This window comes from Eptesicus fuscus, chromosome 24 (genome assembly GCF_027574615.1).
Source record: "Eptesicus fuscus isolate TK198812 chromosome 24, DD_ASM_mEF_20220401, whole genome shotgun sequence".
Taxonomy (NCBI): domain Eukaryota; kingdom Metazoa; phylum Chordata; class Mammalia; order Chiroptera; family Vespertilionidae; genus Eptesicus; species Eptesicus fuscus.
In genome coordinates this window covers 14,697,435-14,715,725 of record NC_072496.1, presented here as the reverse complement: position 1 = coordinate 14,715,725, position 18,291 = coordinate 14,697,435, and the positions used below count along the sequence as shown (strand labels likewise).

The 18,291-nt window shown below is 53.4% G+C and overlaps 1 protein-coding gene across 3 annotated transcripts in view; it reads left to right on the top strand.

Annotated features, from left to right (window-relative positions):
- The window catches only part of SMYD3 (SET and MYND domain containing 3), a 545,881-nt gene that overhangs the window by 440,334 nt on the left and 87,256 nt on the right, over window positions 1–18,291 (top strand). For all 3 annotated transcript variants that reach the window (XM_054712958.1, XM_054712960.1, XM_054712959.1), the window contains 3 exons: window positions 4,022–4,089; window positions 5,814–5,916; window positions 14,612–14,722. In XM_054712958.1, coding sequence (XP_054568933.1) covers window positions 4,022–4,089; window positions 5,814–5,916; window positions 14,612–14,722 — 282 coding nt within the window. The remainder of the gene's footprint in view (window positions 1–4,021; window positions 4,090–5,813; window positions 5,917–14,611; window positions 14,723–18,291) is intronic.

Genomic DNA, 18,291 nt, shown 5'->3' with positions numbered 1-18,291 from the left:
GCCTGCCTGATCACCCCTAACTACTTTTTCTGCCTGCCTGATTGCCTTTAACCGCCTCTGCCTCGACCCCTGCTGCCGCGGCTTAGTCCAGAAGGACGTCCGGAAGGTCTTTCGTCTGTCCGGTCTAATTAACATATTACACTTTTATTATTATAGACAATAGTCCCCCCTGGGTAGATTCCAAGACCCCCAGTGGATGCCTGAAACCACGGACAGTATCGAGTCCTATTATACTAGGTTTTGTTTTCCCTACACTAACATACCTATGATAAAGTTTAATGCCTTTTCCATCTTAATTAAGAATTATCACACACTGTGGCCACAATTTTTGCGGTTTGAGTTGCGACAGCAAAGCTAGCACACATTTCTCTAGCCTTTTCACAATTCAATGGATAGAAGAATCGGTCTTACTGTAGGTCTCAGCAACCACAACATCCAATTTTTTTCTTTTCTTAGTAAGAACTTTCACCTTTTCCCTTAAATGAAGCACTCTATGGCATATCCGAATTGCCGGCCTCACTCCTCTTTCGCTTTGGGGCCATGAGGAGTGAAATAGGGCGACTTGAACGTGGACTGAGACACCTGACCGTCCCTCTGATCACCACGGCGGCTGCATGTATACCCTGGGCGGGTACACATGCAGCGTGGAGACGCTGGACAAGGAAACGACTCGGGGCCTGGGCGGGCGGAGCGCGATGGAGCAGGAAGGTGCGAGATTGAAATGTGAATTGTCGACTTCTGGGATTTCTCATTTAGTATTTTTGGATTACAGTGGACCATAGGTAACCAAAACCTTGAAAAGCAAAACCAAGGACTGAGGGCTACTATAATCCCATTTACATACTTTTCTAAATACATCTTAGTGTGAGGTATTCATTTATTAACGTCAACTTACCCAATTTTCTAGGAAAATGGTTTATACAAAGACAGTAGTTTGAAAAAATGTTCAAACTTTTATTTCTGGGCTGTGTTCCCATTATTTTATTTCTTGCTATAAAGAGCAATTATTTTCACGTTTTCACTTGAGCACATACAGGCTTGTTACCTACCTGTCCTCTCATTTAAAAAAGAAACCCCGAGATCTCCCTCATGTCCGCCATCGCTTCAGCTGCATCTGTCACAAATACTCCCTGTAACAGTGTCCTTAATTCTGATGGTGCTGAGTGGAACCGATGTTTTTAATGGAAGTGGGGGTAGGTCAGTTGAAACTTTTATTCACTAGCGCAGGAACGCTCGCACATAACTCCCCTCAGAATAATGCAAACGAGGAACTTGTCTAGAATTTGTGAAATAAAACTAAAATGTCCCACTCATGTCGTGGAGTGGGGCACAATGAGGGATGAGGGTGGCAAGTTGATAATAATGAAAATAGGGAAAGAAAAAGAAGGAAAGAAAGTGAGGAATAAAAGGGAAAGATGCAAGAGAAATGGAAGGGAAGGAGAGAAACATGGGGGCTCTCAGTATTCATTCGTTCATTTATTCATTTGCAGTATTTATTTTGTGCCCCATGTGTGAGGCTCTGGGAATTTTAAGCAGAGACTCAAACCAGTCCTGTGTTCTTCCGATGGATAAAATGGTCATCCCACCCACTGAGCTGATGGAAAAGAAGGTGGCAAAGCTGAGCTGGAATGGAGAGAAAGGATGAGCAGTGGTGTGAGCAGGGACATTCAGAGACTGGATGCCCACGGACAAGCGAGATGGCAGATGAACTTCTCCTCCCTCTCGTGGCACTGAACTGCGTCCCTTCCCCTCACAGCGCATGTGTTCCGTTTCTGTTCTCATCCTGTTCAGGATAACGACCCCTGGGCATGTTGAGGGTCACACCCATGCAACCATCCATCCATCAGAACAGTGTGTGCTGGTCACTTCCACGTGCCAGGCACGGGGGAGACCCGGGATTAGTGGTCAGTGAAACGCTGGCGTTGCCTTCTGGGCATTTCAGTCTAGTTGTGTATGGTGTCCAGGAAACGGGTGGGTATGACCCAGTGTGACACATGCTCTAAAACAGTGGTTCTCAACCTTCTTAATGCCACGACCCTTTAATACAGTTCCTCATGTTGTGGTGACCCCCAACCATAAAATTATTTCCGTTGCTACTTCATAACTGTAATCTTGCTACTGTTATGAATCGTAATGTAAATATCTGTGTTTTCCGATGGCCTTAGGCTCTACAGCAGCGGTTCTCAACCTGTGGGTCAGTTTGAGAACCGCTAGCAGGGTCGTCTAAGACCATCAGAAAACACAGATATTTAAATTATGATTCATTAACAGTAGCATAATTACAGTTATGAAGTAGCAACGAAAATAATTTTAGAGTTGGGGGTCACCACAACATGAGGAGCTGTATTAGAGGGTCGCGGCATTAGAAAGGTTGAGAACCACTGCTCTAAAAGGTGAGGGCCTGGGGAGGGGGCGGGTGGCGGGGAAGAGTCAGTGGGGAGAGGGGGCATCTGTAATACTTTCAACAAGACAATTTTTTAAAAATATATATTTTTATTGATTTTTTACAGAGAGGAAGAGAGAGGGATAGAGAGTTAGAAACATCGATGAGAGAGAAACATCGATCAGCTGCCTCTTGCACATCCCCCTACTGGGGATGTGCCCGCAACCAAGGTACATGCCCTTAACCGGAATCGAACCTGGGACCCTTGAGTCCGCAGGCCGACGCTCTATCCACTGAGCCAAACTGGTTTCGGCAAGACAATTTTTTAAAAAGTCAGCTACATCTGGGGATCAGGTGAAGTTCCTGGAGAAAGAGACAGCCAAGTTGACATGGTAGCCCTTTAAAAAAAAATTCTATTAGAATAAACCTATTCTGTAAAAACCTTGAATTTGCTTGACAGTTCAGAAAAAAATTCAGTTTTCATTTGATTTGAAAGTTTGCAAATTAGATCTCTTTGAACTGGTTTTTCATTGGTGGGTTGCTTCAGTTAAATTCCTGATTACACTTTTTTTCTGTATTAGCCCGGCCGGTTTCACTAAAAATCAATGGAAAAAATGTCCTCTGGTGAGGATTAACAACAAAAAAAAAAAAGTATTCATATCCCACCCCCAAAATGATCATACCCCTTTTTAAAAGTTTAAAGTTTCAAAAAGAAAACACAGGATTTTTTTGTTCTATATTTTTGCCATCTATTTTATACATAAAAAAATATAGGCAGTGCACTGTTTCAACTTAATGTAAAACAGATGCCTTTAAAGCAATTGAGCCAGGGTGTGTTTAAAATACGTGTATGTACACCGATTTAGTTCCCGACTAGAAACTGCAGCTTTGTCAGACTTTTGGAGGAAAAAGGCCAAATCGTGTAGATTGCACTGGATTTCATAAAAAAGCCCCTCGGAGCAGAGGGAGAGCTCCGAGGACTCGCGCTCTTGTAGACTCTGCGTCCTTTCCCAGAACCTGCCTCCAGCCCTCCCTGCGCCCCGACGTCCAGCGGGGCAGGCCCAGGGTCGCTCGCAGGTCTGCGCGGCCTTCCTCCCAGCTCCCTGAGCACCTGTGCCTTTCAGTCTTTAATTTTTTAAATTTGTACACAAGCTTCATACGTAACTTCCTTTGGCGAATGCCGGGAAGACACGGCGCGGCGGCCCGTATTCTGGTTCGGGGCTGCTGTCCGCTGTGGGCGCCGGGAGCTGCGGCCCTGGGCGGCCCGACCTTGGCCCGGGCATCCGCTTCTGGTGTGACCCCCGCCCGGGAACCACGGCTGCGCACGTCCGGCCGTGTCCTCTGAAATCAGTCTAAGAAAACATATTGAACTTGACGGTAGAGGGCACACGAGACCCCAGGCCCGGTACTGGCTGAAGCCTGGCTTTTTACAGACGGTGGTATGTCTGTGCTTACCCCCCCCCCCCCCCATATGTTCTTCACGTGCTTCAGGTGTGTGCTTTTGCAGAGGGAAGAGCATCCGGGTTTGCTTCAAAGCTGCTCAGAGGCTCCTGCGTTTTATGTTGAGAAGTTCCTTCTCTTGCTGCGAAGTTCCTTGGGCGACTCTGCTAACCCCGACTTTCCCCCTTGTTTCTGCAGCTGATCTGCAATTCCTTCACCATCTGCAACGCGGAGATGCAGGAAGTCGGCGTCGGCCTGTACCCCAGGTACGGCATTTCACTCCGGGAGAAGCAACTTGAACCCCCCGCCCGGCCCCCAGCCTTTGGGGGGCAGTTAGAAAGGCTATTGCAGCAACTAGTTGGAGAGCCAGGCTTAAAACCGATAATTTACAAGAAAATGGAAAATGTGAAGTTTAAAGAAAACAGTTTTATAACCGCGCGTTATATGCTGTGGCAGTGATTTTCGACCGCTGTGCCTCACGGATTTTTAAAACATGCACTACCTGACTATTTAGTCAGGGGCACCGACCTCTTTTCCCTTAGATTGTCAAATAAAATGAAATGACAACAGCTTACACAGCAATAGCCGTCTAGTGTGGCTGAATCAAAACTATACCTTTTTTTTTTTTTTTTGTCAGATTGGCAAAAAATACATTTTTTGGCGGGCCGCAGGATTTTAGTAATCGGTTTGTGTGTGCCGTGGGCGACAGAAGGTTGGCAGTCACCGTGGTGTTAGCAACGAGGCAGCCCTCAGGCCTGAATTCCTGTCCCGGGAACTTGGGTTAGAAGGTGGGGCTGTGGGTGCCGATACACCGTCAGGATGAGGCTGGTTAGTCCCTTCGCCCGCCCTGATCCCGCTCCCCAGCCCCCCGGCCGCACCGCCGGTTCATTCCGTCCTTCGGCTCAGCTCACTCGAGCCCAGTGCTCCAGGCGGCCGGACGCTGGCCGTCACTGAAGTGGCCTTTATCACTGAGCCACTCGCCTGTCCCCCCCCACGCTCTCCGTCACTCCTGGTTTCATGCCGTGGGGGTCCAAATACAAACCCAGTCACTTTATAATTAATCGTGAACCTGAGAATCCCGCCTCTTCTCTTACATCTCACAGGTGTCAGACCACGGGCCATTGGCGCTGGCCTTAGGGAGCAGAGGGGTGCAGCCAGGTGCCGAGTTCAGACGCCCGGCTCAAGTTCAGTGCCACTTACTAGCTGTGTGTCCTGGGGCAGTCACCTCACTTCCACGTGTGGTTTCTTTATCTGCGAGTGCCCCTCGAAAGAATGATCACAGGATCAAATTTGATAAACATGCTCAGCTGCTCAGAAAGTGCTTTCTGCATAGGAAAGGCTCACGTGCAGGTATTCTCATTGTTGTCAAATATGGAGGCACCTTCCATCCACTCCCTCCCCCGGGTGGTAAAAAAGCCACCTGCAAGGAGATGAAGTCACTGGCCGGGCCCAGAGTGCCCCGGGTCCGGTTGGCAAGGTGACCGGAGCTTCTGCCGAAGAGGAAGGACTCTGTTACCCATGGCAGCTGCGGACGCCCTAGGAGGTGGCCGCTCCTCCCAGGCTGAACAGATGAGGGCCCGGTGGGAGGATCAGCCGTGCTGGCCGCAGGGACACTGCTGCGTCCCATTGCCTGTCTCGGGAGGATGTGCTTGCACGTCTGTCTGCTCCATCTTTGTATTGCGTTGTCTTACTGCCTGGTGTCCAATAGACAACCACTTCCTCCCCACCCCACCCCACCCCCAAAGAGGACTCAGAAATGTGTTCATTAACTAACTCCCCACGTAGCCTCCATCCTGGGCAGCACTTCGGTTCCCAGGCAGTGGCTAGGGGCCGTGCTGCGAGTGCCCCGAGGCTCCCTCCCTGGGGCGCTGGGCCTCGCCTGCGTCCCTCCCCCAAGGGAAGGGCCCCTGCCCATTGTATTCGCTGCATGTAGGCGTTGGACTCTGCTGAGCTGTGATGGTCTCCCCTTTTTTCTTGTTCTTTCCTCCAGTATGTCTTTGCTCAATCACAGCTGTGACCCCAACTGTTCGATCGTGTTCAACGGGCCCCACCTCCTGCTGCGCGCCGTCCGGGACATCCAGGCCGGAGAGGAGGTAAGGAGCCCTGGTTCTCACTGCTTTTCCCTCCCAGCCCCTCCCAGCCTGGTCCTGCCCGAACACTGGTGCCCGAGGGACAGCTTCTCGGGGTCCTGCCGGGAGAACATGCCGCTGCCTCAGCCAGGCCCACTTCCCCGTCGCTACTCTCCAGGTTGTAGCCCGGCTGACGGTCTTAGTCACCGTGTTTCTGGATGGCGATGGCTCCTGGTGCATGTGTGAGAGGCGTGTGTGCGACAGTGCATGTGTGTGAGAGGCGTGTGTGCGACAGTGCATGTGTGTGAGAGGCGTGCGTGCGACAGTGCATGTGTGTGAGAGGCGTGTGTGCAACAGTGCATGTGTGTGAGAGGTGTGTGTGCAACAGTGCATGTGTGTGAGAGGTGTGTGCACGATAGTGCATGTATGTGAGAGGTGTGTGTGCAACAGTGCATGTGTGTGAGAGGTGTGTGTGCGACAGTGCATGTGTGTGAGAGGTGTGTGTGCGACAGTGCATGTGTCCTGCACACACAACAGTTCAATGCTCTCACGTTTCTGCAGCTGGTCCTCATCCTTCCACGGGATGAGCTCCCCAGGGCTGGCTTATCTCAAGGCCACTCATCACATCTCGATGGTGACTCCCTTCCACTTGTACTAAGAAAACAAGTCAGCGTTAATCTTTAGGTTGTCATTGGGCCTTTACAAACCTATCGGCATGCCTGGTGATTGTTCAAGCAAAGATGCGAAGGGAAGCAGGGCTGGAAGGTGACCTCCGGCAGCGACCTGGCCTTGACCCTCCCGCGAGCGGCCGGCCAGGCAGCCCCTGCTGATGAGGAACGGCTCAGAAGCCAGGGTCAGGGTCAGGGTCTGGGATGGGTGGTCCGGGCTGCTGCCCGCGCCTGCACTGGGCTTGCGCAGGTACCACCTGAACTCTGGGTTACGGATATCGGCGCTGCGTAGACCCAGTCTCCTTCTTCCCTTCCATCTGCTAAAGTGGGTGTTTATTGCAAGGAAGACAGAGTGTCATAAGGTTTCACTGCATCTCTACAGCACTCAGCCAGTAAAACCTAAACTCAGAGGTGCCATATTTGATGTAGACGAGGATTTGGCCCGATAAGACTCCCCGCGAAACTGATCTTCCAGTGAATAAGCTGCTGCTTACAGAGCCGTTAGTGAGTTTCCCTGTCTGGACCAGGCCCTCAGGAGAGATCTGACTGGGGGTGGGGGGGGGGGTGTGTCTGAGATTTGTTTCTGGGGCCGTACAGGACTTCAAGGCGGCTGAGAAAGGGAACCGCTGTCCATTGTCAGCAACTTAGTCTGGGACGGAGGGATGGCTGCTGTCGTTGATAATCATGATTATGATGCTGATGCTGATGATGGTGGTGTTTTGCTAAATTTAAAACAAAATTCTGTTTGCTTATCAAGGTTAGAAGTGATTGGCAATTTCAGGAACAACAGAGAAGTTTCCTGACATCTTGTTTTCTAGGCTTGCCTGCCAGGCATGCTCCTTGGTTGGTTTTCATTTAATTACAAACACACCTTGTCTTTTGGTGTTTATTTTACTTTTTCTCTTTTTTAAATATATTTTATTGGCTTTTTACAGAGAGGAAGGGAGAGGGATAGAGAGTTAGAAACATCAATGAGAGAGAAGCATCGATCAGCTGCCTCCTGCACACTCCCCACTGGGGATGTGCCCGCAACCAAGGTACATGCCCTTGACCGGAATCGAACCTGGGACCCTTCAGTCCGCAGGCCGACGCTCTATCCAGTGAGCCACACCGGCCAGGGCTATTTTACTTTTTCACGCCCTTCTCCTTCCATCTCTGCGAGACAAGCAAACCAACCCTTCCCCTCGCCCAACACAAGGTGGCTCTGCGCGGCATCAGGCCCTGCAGGCTCGGATGTTCTCCCCGCGGTACCTGTCCAAGCAGCTTCTCCACAGGGCGAGGTTCTCCCCTCAGCCCTCCCTGGACAAGCTTGTGCTTCTCCGGGGGCCCGGTGGGCTTCCCAGGGGACACCTGTGGACTGTGCGGGACTGTGCATCACTGAAGAAGGCTGGCGTCCCGCTCCGTTAGGCCTGAGGCCGCCCCTCCCCTAAATGCATCCTGCACCTTACAGCTGACCCCCTGGGGCAGAGGCGGGGCGGGGGGGGGGGGGAGGATAACCGTGAGGCCAGGCGTGCCGAGGGTGGTGAAGAGGGGTCATTCCTTTTCATTGTGCGAATATTTGCTGTAGTGGAACTGGGTAACAAGAAATTTAGAAATTTTGGGAATTTCAGCAGCAGCTTTGCATTGTAGCTTTCTTGCTCATCAGGGCCCCTCCGGTTTCCTGTGTGCTATGGGGTGTGAGTACCCGCCTGAGGCCCGTGAGGGGGGGCGTGCACCGTGTCTGTGGCCTGGGAGCTCCCCGGCCTGGACTCGCTGGGTAACGGGAGAGGCTGCTGAAGGCACAGCCAGAGGTGAGCAGACTCCGCCTCCGGTTTGAAGCTACCGGCACCCTCGGGCGTGTCCTACGGGCCCCGGAAAGAAAGTGACACGGAAGCCAGCCCGTGGCCGGTGTGAGCGGGAACATTTAACCTCAGACGAGGGCTGGGAAGGTGCCCGGAAGTCACCGTGGAGGCTGCTCACCCTTCGTTTCTCTCCACGGAAAACCACCTCTGGGGCCATTTCCCGTTAGACCAGCACCTCAATGAACACCTTTCTATTTACAGACCTTCACTGTAACGCTGAGTTGGCTGTGTTGTGGGTTTGTTTTGTTTAAGACTCACAAGCTGGACGGCTGATGCCTGCCTCTCCAGGGTTTGGCCAGGTCAGGAAACACGTATTATCGTCTGACAGTCTTCTAGAACACGCGTCAGGGAGGAAAGGTGGACAGTCCAGGCCACCGGCATGGGACTTCCTGGCTAGAGGAGGTTGTCGCTGTTGCCAACAATGCCGTTGGCTGCCAGCGTTCTCGGGAGCCTAGTGACGGAGAGAACTGTGCTTTGAGCGAGTTCGTGTCCCTCACGCCAGGTTCAGTCTGAGTGCTGGGTCAGGACCTCTGGTTCCTCACCCGCCCAGCTTTGCTTACCTGCTGAGTCCTCTAACGCAGCCCCTGCCTGCTCACGGGTCGCGGCGCCCACGAGGCATCGGGACCACGAGGATGAGTAGGGCCCAGCCTTGCCTTCAGCACGTCAAGGCACGATTGAGGACACGGACGCAGAACAGAAAACGGGTAGAACATGTGAAAGACAGTCTTGTCGATGTGCACAGGGCTTTCCGGAAGTTCAGAGCAGGGCACCCAGGTGGCGTGAGGGGCAGGGGCGGGCGTGGTCAAGGAAGCTTCCGGAGAAGCGAGTCCTGGCCCCTTAAGGCTCCATAGAGTCAAAGTTGGCGCAGCTGGGGAAGGCGTTCTAGAGTCTAGACAGACACACAGGCCCGGGACAGAACGGCACTCTCAGGAGCAGGAGGCGGGTCAGGTCAGTGGGCTGGAGCGTGCAGCTGTGCCCAGAGACCAGGGAACATGCGGGGCCCGGGCCAGGGAACCCCGGGAGCCTGCCCAGGAGCTCGGTGCACCTGCGGTTTCCCTCTCGGGGCCTGGTGGGCAGGAGGCCCTCAGTGAATGGCTGGGAGGGAGGGGACGGCGATGGAGCGTCACTGAAGGGGCAGGCAAAGCCGCTGCGAGATGAGGTTGACTGTGAGGGCGAGGTTGCGGGAATGAGGGTCAGGATGCTGCGGTCCTCCAGCCGCGAGGCGATGGCGGTGGCCCACGATGGACCAGCAGAGTGAATATATCGAAGCTAAAATGAGCAGGTACGGGGCCGAGGGTGTAGCAGAGAGGAGAGGCAAGAGGAACTCAGCTTTGACTTAAACAAAAACAAAAACCACCTGAGATGGTTGCGTCTTTTTTCAGTTCAGAGCCGGTGTTAGCACGAAAACGAGGAACTGGCAGTGTCGTTCCAGAAACGACAGCAGTCTCTCTCTGATGTGGTCGCCAGTGCCCACCCTCACATCCCGGGAGCCGGGCTTCATGGGGGAGGGGCCCCTGAAGCCTGGATGTTCTCCGGGAAGCACTGCGCTCGGTGTCCGGCCAGTGCCTCCTGCCGCCCCTCCGCTGGGGCTGTCACCCGCGTCCCCGGGAGCCGCGCCGAGGCGGGCGGCGTGGTCAGAGGCATCGCAGCCGAGTGAGGTTCTGTCTGTCCCGTCCAACGTCTGCTGACCGCGGCGAAGTCGGACACCTGCGTTCCCGCTAAGCGAGCCCCGCGTTCAGTGAGCAGCAGCGTCTCCGTTAACACCGTGCGGCAGGGAGTCCTGGGGAAGGTTTCCGTCTTTGGCTGATACAACGACTCGGCTGTCATCACCCGTTAGTACCTGGCGGCGTGTCCCCCAAATACAATACAGTAGGTGGGGGAGGGCCTGTAAAAGGGTCACGGCGCTCCTGCCTCGGAGGCCTTCAGCTTTGGCGCAGCGGGTTTGTGAACTTCAGTGCCACGAAGGAGGAACAGCGGGCGGCGGGCAGCCTGCGGGGAGCGGGCAGCCTTCCGGAGAGGCGCCTTGGGGCCCAGCCTGCGGGAGAGCGTGCTGAGCGGACGGGGAGGAGGCCTGTGGCTGAGGCAGGGCTGCCAGGTGCTCACGGGTGTGGGGGGGCGGGCATCGTGATCGTGTGCACGGTTCTGGGGCGTGGCAGTCAGTGCCCCTGATGGTGACGGACTCTGGGTGGACGAGGAGCGCTGAGACCAAAGGCAGACGGAAGGCAGGAGGGGCCATCGAAAGCTCCCAGGGAGGATGACGGGTCAGGTCCGAGCGCTGGGGAGGTCTCTCTCAAAGCAGCTTAGAGGCAAAAGGGCGGCTGAGGCAGCAGGGAGCCGGTTAGAAAGCCGCTGCACAGTCTGGCAATGGGTCAGGCGGTTCCGGGTGGTGGGTAGTGGGTGGCGGGTGGCGGGTGGTGGGGGAGGCTGTAGGAGTCTGTTTCCTGGGCTTAAATGAAATAAATAACTAGCCTCCTGCTGCCCAGCCACTGCCTGGCACGACCACGCATGAGCTCCGGCCCTTGTGGCAAAGTCTTGGGTGGGTCAGCACATTCTCTAGCGTGGCAGGTCCCAGATTTGTTGGCTTCGCACTGGGCACATTGTAATCACCCAGTGAGCCCTGCCGTTGGTCTGATCTGAGGCCGGGGCTGATGCCGCGGGCCGTGGGCTGGGCTGAGAATCGGGGCTCTCGAGCGAAGCCGGGAGGAAGCAGAGATCAGCTCGTCCACCTCCTCACCTCATCGCAGGAGACTCGGGCCTGGGGCCGGAGGAAGGGAGCCGGTGTGCACTCTGCCCCCCTTACTGACAGGCTGCTTATGGAGCTGCTTAGGCCGTGCTTATGGGGAACCGGGATGCAGTGTTCTCTGTGAACGCGGGGGGCTCGCCTGGCTCGCCTTCGCTCCTCAGAGGCAGCCTGGCTTCAGGTCACGAAGCAGGAGAAAGATTTGGGGGATTGGCAGGTGGCTGGGCTGGGCCGGAGGAGCCCGGTGGTCTCAGAACAGAGCTTGGCAGGGGCTTGGGCGGTCCAGGCTGGGCGGTGCCGGCAGCCCCGGAGCAGGAGTGCCCGGCGCACAGCAGAGGCTCCTAAGGCCAATGCCTGCACCCTTCAGGGCGGGCCCTCCTGCTTCTGTGTATGGGGCAGCGAGTACAGGCGCCCAGCACGTGAGGAGCCACAGCCAGCCTCGCAGCCGGAGGCCCGGCTTCTGTCCCCTGGCAGGGCCCTGGGGGGTTGACAGCCTGGACCGGCCACCTACCTCCGCCCTCTGACTGCTTCAGTGAGGCCCGCAGCTGGGTTTCTGTCCGAGAGGATACACCCCCTGCCCCCTCCCCCCCTCCCCTCCACCCTCCAGCTCGCTGCCAACAAGCCCCATCGCGCTCCCGGCCCTGAGATGCTTCCTCGGGCCTGAGACAACCTCACGGAGCGTTTGCTCCAGGGACTTTGTGTCTCCTCAGTGGCAATCCTGCCTTCTTCCTCCTCCCCTCTCCCCTCTCCCCCGCCACGCAGCCCCCACAATTACCTTCTGCCTGTGAAAGCAAATAAGGGGTCATTTATACAGCATGTCACACGCTGATATATGTTAGAGTGAGGGAAGTCTGGGAAGGGGCCCGGGGGTGTGGTGGGGGGAAGGAGGAGAAGGGTAGGAGTTCCAGGGTGCACAGGAACCAGGAACCGGGCTGCTATTCTAAATAGGGGCTCAGGTCAGACCTCAGGGAGGAAGTGAGGTTTGAAACTCAAAACAGATGAGGGAGGCCCCTGTAGTAGATGTGGGGGAGGGCCCCGTAGTGGGTGGGAAGGGCCCCTAGTGGATGGGGGGGAGGGCATGTATAGATGGGGAGAGGGCCCTGTAGTAGATGGGGGGTGGGCCTATAGTGGATGGGGGAGGCCCCGTAGTGGATGGGGGGAGGGCCTATAGTAGATGGGGGAGGGCATGTGTAGATGGGGGGAGGCCCCGTAGTAGATGGGGGGAGGGCCTGTAGTGGATGGGGGAGGCCCCTGTAGTAGATGTGGGGGAGGGCCCGTAGTGGATGGGGGAGGGCCTGTAGTGGATGGGGGGGAGGGCCCGTAGTGGGTGGGAAGGGCCTGTAGTGGATTGGGGGGAGGCCCTATAGTAGATGGGGGGAGCGCGGAGGAGCAGTGCGCACAGGCCTGGAGTGGCGGGGGTGGAGAGGAGGAGGCCGGGCTGCACGGGGAGGAGGGAGGCGCTCAGACAGGGACCAGGCGGCCTGAGGCCTCCGCTCCCCTCGCTCCCTGTTCTGAAGGACAGTGTTTTCCCTGATTCATTGCAGACTCATATTTTTATGCCATTCCAGGGAAATGAATTTCTCAGAAAACAAAATTTAAAATAAACATAGAAAGTAAAAGCCCAGTGTGTGGTTATGAGAGGCACAGCACATTCCTCTTACCGAATGGGCCAACGGCCGCCCGGGAAGCGCACTGCAGTTGTGGGGATGCATTGCGAGGACGTGACCTTTGCTCTAAGCGAAGGGGGAGCCGTGGAGCAGAGAACTCCATTTCAGAGGACGGGGTGCAGGGGCCCAGGGGACGCAAGGAGACCAGCTGTGAGACTTGCATCTCACAGGCAGCAGGGATGGGGGCTCAGACCGGGTGGTGGCGGCACTGGCAAAGGCCGGAGGTGTTCCGGATGGATGTTGAGTGGAGCCCACAGAATTTCCTGGCGGGCCGGATGGGGCGTGAAGGAAAGAGAAGTCCGTGGTGACGCCGAGGTTTCAGGTGGATAACACCAAAGATGAATTGCTGTCAGCGGAGGTTGGGAAGGCGTCAGCTGAGATGCACAGGTGGGGGTGGGGACAGGAGTTGGATTCTGAACACATAATAATCTGGCCACTCAGTGTGTGTGTGTGTGTGTGTGTGTGTGTGTGTGTGTGTGTGTGTTAGAGGCCCGGTGCATGAATTCGTGCATGGGTGGGGTCCGGCCAGCCTGGCCAGGGGGAGGGGACATGGGCGGGCGTGCCTGCTGGTCGAACTCCTGGTCGAGGGGACAATTTGCATATTAGCCTTTTATTATATAGGATATACACTGAGTGGCCAGATTATTATGTGTTCAGAGATCATAATAATCTGGCCACTCAGTGTGTTTTGAATTAGACTTGCAGCACCTAGGAGATCTGTCAGGTGAGAAATGTGTCAGCATCATGATGTCACCTGAAGGCCTGTGTCTTGAAGTGGACTCGGGGGCTACACAGAAACCTGAGAAGCCCCTGGAGTGTGCCTTCTCACCTATGACCTTTCACCTTCCAAGACAGGGCACAGTTACTGTATTTGGAAGGTGAAAGGTCATAGGTGAGAAGGCACAGGAAGTCAGTTTAAGAGCCTGCAGCCGTGGTTGCATCCTGATATGAAATCCTCCCCGTGCTTTAGTCCGTTTTGCTCTTGAGTCTAGTCACAAGTCAGAAAACAGCCTCCTAATGGCAAAGACACCAGGTCTGGTCGCCCCGAGTTCCGCGCGGCAGCTCTGCCGCTGGCGGGGATGTCAGAGCAATCTGGCCACGTCATCTGCCGCCCGTTTGGGTGCCAGGCTGTTCTGGCTTCTCTGGTTACCAGTGATGAGAGAACTTACTAAACGCACCTCAGTGAAACCACACATGTAACCGCTCTTAATACTTCACTGTCCAGGGGATAAAGGTAAGAGGTGAACGTATCTAGAGTTAATGAGCCCAGTTCTTTAAAAGAAATGTATGTGCTCACCACAGAAGATTGGAAGGTATTGCAAGAAAATTTTACGCATGATTATTTCGGAGGAGACACGGAGTAGTATCTAATCTCGTACACCTTTTGGTGTGTAATAAAAATATGTTTTACCCCCATGGGCCCCCTCCAGCCTGCCCCACCCCCCGCCAGGCCTTCACCACCCTATGGCCTGTGTCCATGGGTTATGCATATGTGCATACAAGGTCTTCGGTTGATCACCTCCCACCCACCCACCCTCCCCCGCCTTGCCTCTGAGATTCCTCAGCGTGTTCTATGCTTCCATGTCCCTGGATCCACTCGGTTCATCAGTTTATGTTGTTCATTAGATTCCACATATGAGGGAGATCATGTGACATATGTAATACTTTCAACAATAAAAACTTTTAAAAAGTAAAAATAAAAATAAGAGTACGTTTTACTTTAATAATTAGCAACAACAATGGCCGTTTGTTAAAGGAAGTGAGCACAGCAGCCACGTGGTCCCTTTTCTCTCTGGCCCGCAGCTCACCATCTGCTACCTGGACATGCTGATGACCAGCGCGGAGCGCCGGGAGCAGCTGAGGGACCAGTACTGCTTCGACTGTGACTGCGCCCGGTGCCTGACGCAGGACAAGGTATGAGTGTGGGCCACCTGGAGCCCCTCCCAGGTGGTATCCAGGGATCTTGCCCAGAACCCCGCTTTTATGTCATCAGTCCACCCCTAAGTGACCGTCACTGCGTCGGAGGAGACGGGAGTAAGTACAGGGATGCACGGGGCTGCCCATGGCTCATTCCCTGGAACTGTTCTCACCACCAGCAACAGGATGTTTAACCTCAGCACGGAGCCATGGCGCTCAGAGTCTAGAGCAGGCGTCCTCAAACTACAGCCCGCGGGCCACATGCGGGTGTCTTTGCCATTTTGTTTTTTTACTTCAAAATAAGATATGTGCAGTGTGCACAGGAATTTGTTCATAGTGTTTTTTTAAAACTATAGTCCGGCCCTCCAATGGTCTGAGGGACAGTGAACTGGCCCCCTGTTTAAAAAGTTTGAGGACCCCTGGTCTAGAGGGAACGTAGGCACTAAACGTGTCTCACACTCAGACCTTTTGACGAAATACAGTGTGTGTTCCTCTGTATCACGACTTCCTGTGGCCTCTGGTGCCAACGCTCATGGAGAGAAGGCGTTGGTTTCACTGCATGAGAAAGCCCATGAGCTCATTCTGATGATGTGAACATGACCCGTGAACATGATCAGTGAACACGATCCGTTTCTTATTAAAAAGAACTTGTAGAAATAAGTGAGTCAAATGGGAAAAGGTGGACGAACTGCTAATAGTGTCCCAGGATTCCGCTCCTTAGCGTCAGCCTTTTCCCTCGAAGGCACAGCGGGCTGCCCTGGGTTTCTCCCCAGACTCACCTGGACCGTCGGGCAGCAAGCTCGCTTCCACCCCAGCCTTGGTTGGGGATGGGAAGGCCTTCGGATTCAGTGCCTTTTACGTGACATCCGTATGGCAGACCCTCAAAAATGTCTCAATTGTGTGCTTGTATTCTATTAAAATTGGGGGCCTGTTCACTTTGGCTTATTGTTATAGTTGAAATCTGGCTAGAAGGGTATATTAGGAGAGGGCTTGGCTACAAAAAACAGATAACTGACTTTACCGGTAGCAGGTGTATTTGTCTCAAGAATTCTGGAGAATCTACAGCCCAAGACAGGAGCAGCTTCTCAGCGAGCTCACCACAGGCCAGCATCCTCCGGTCTTGCTCCTGAGCCATCCCCAGCGTGTGCTTTTTGTCCTCATGGTCCCAGCTGCCTGCTGTCCCCACCCCTACTCAGTGTGTCCAAGCTCTGGACATGGAAAAGGAGAAGCAATAAAAAGCAGAGAACAGCCCGGCCGGTGGGGCTCAGTGGTGGAGCGTTGACCTATGAACCAGGAGGTCACGGTTGGATTCCTGATCAGGGCACATGCCCAGGTTGTGGGATGGATCGATCCCCCAGTGTGGGGTGTGAAGGAGGCAGCCAATTGATGTCTCTTTCACATCGATGTTTCTCTCTCTCTCTCTGTCTCCCTTCCTCTTTCTAAAGTTAATAATAATTTTTAAAAAGGCAGAGAACAAAGGGAAGCCCTCCTAGGGATTCCCACCTGCGTGGTATTGTTCAGAACCGTCTCATGTGAGAACTTGCAGCTGTGAAAGAGGTGAGGAACCTGGGTTTTCGCTTTCCAGCCTTTAGACTCGAGGAGGACAAGGGCGGAGGGGGCTGTGAAGGCTTTCGGTTTCCCCCTCGGCAGTGTCCACACGTCCACTGAGCCCGTCTTCTTTCCTCTCTGAACTAACAGTTTGTTTAATATTGTGTTAGGATGCTTCCGAGAGAGAGAACTAACGGGGCGCGTGTGTTTGCAGCTCTACTGCCTCGCTCTATATGTACGACGTGTGTGTGTGTGTGTGTGTGTGTGTGTGTGTGTACAGCTCTACTGCCTCGCTCTATATATACTATGTGTGTGTGTGTGTGTTTACAGCTCTACTGCCTCGCTCTATATGTACTACGTGTGTGTGTGTGTGTACAGCTGTACTGCCTCGCTCTATATATACTACGTGTGTGTGTGTGTGTGTGTGTACAGCTCTACTGCCTCGCTCTATATAGTATACTGTGTGTGTGTGTGTTTGTACAGCTCTACTGCCTCGCTCTATATATATGACGTGTGTGTGTGTATGTGTATGTGCAGCTCTACTGCCTCGCTCTATATATATGACGTGTGTGTGTGTGTGTGTGTATGTACAGCTCTACTGCCTCGCTCTATATATACTACATGTGTGTGTGTGTGTGTGTGTGTATGTACAGATCTGCCTCGCTCTATATATACTACGTGTGTGTGTGTGTGTGTGTTTACAGCTCTACTGCCTCTATATGTACGACGTGTGTGTGTGTGTGTGTGTGTGTGTGTGTGTGTGTGTGTGTTTACAGCTCTACTGCCTCGCTCTATATATACTACGTGTGTGTGTGTGTGTATAGCTCTACTGCCTCGCTTTATATATATGACGTGTGTGTGTGTGTGTGTACAGCTCTACTGCCTCGCTCTATATAGTATACTGTGTGTGTGTGTGTGTGTGTGTATACAGCTCTACTGCCTCGCTCTATATGTACGATGTGTGTGTGTGTGTGTGTGTGTACAGCTCTACTGCCTCGCTCTATATATACTACGTGTGTGTGTGTGTGTGTGTGTACAGCTCTACTGCCTCGCTCTATATATACTACGTGTGTGTGTGTGTACAGCTCTACTGCCTCGCTCTATATGTACGACGTGTGTGTGTGTGTGTGTGTGTGTGTACAGCTCTACTGCCTCGCTCTATATATACTATGTGTGTGTGTGTGTGTGTGTACAGCTCTACTGCCTCGCTCTATATATACTACGTGTGTGTGTGTGTGTGTGTGTGTGTGTACAGCTCTACTGCCTCGCTCTATATAGTATACTGTGTGTGTGTGTGTGTGTACAGCTCTACTGCCTCGCTCTATATATATGACGTGTGTGTGTGTGTGTGTGTGTGTACAGCTCTACATATACGACGTGTGTGTGTGTGTGTGTGTGTGTGTACAGCTGTACTGCCTCGCTCTATATATACTACGTGTGTGTGTGTGTGTGTGTGTGTGTGTGTACAGCTCTACTGCCTCGCTCTATATATACGACATATATGTGTGTGTGTGTGTGTGTGTGTTATTCATCCATTAAAAAACAAATCTTGCCATTTTCACGACATGGGTGGACCTTGAGGGCATTATGCTAAGCAAAGTGAGTGGGACGGAGAAGGACAAATACTGTGTGTGAGACAGGAGAGTGAGGCTGATGGTCTTAGGGAAGGTCCTTCCAGCTCTGCTGTCATGTTCCTCTGAGATGTTTCCTAGTGACAGTGCGCGGGGGAAGTGTTCAGAGGAGAATGTAAGCTTGCTCTCAGCTCATCAGTTACAAGTTTCTATTTACATGAAATTTTATTCTGATTAGCAATATAAAGATCCCTTCCGAAACCTCCATGCTGCGGATCTGCTTTGACCACATAACAGAAGTAAATTCAGCCCAGTGCATTCCCAAACGATCGTAAACTCACAGTGAGTTCAGTCCGAAGCAAATTTACTTTCAGGCTTGTTTTCCTGCTTTTCTTGGAACCTAGAAACTTCATCTTAACCGGTCTCCATCATGCAGTGTGTGTGAGG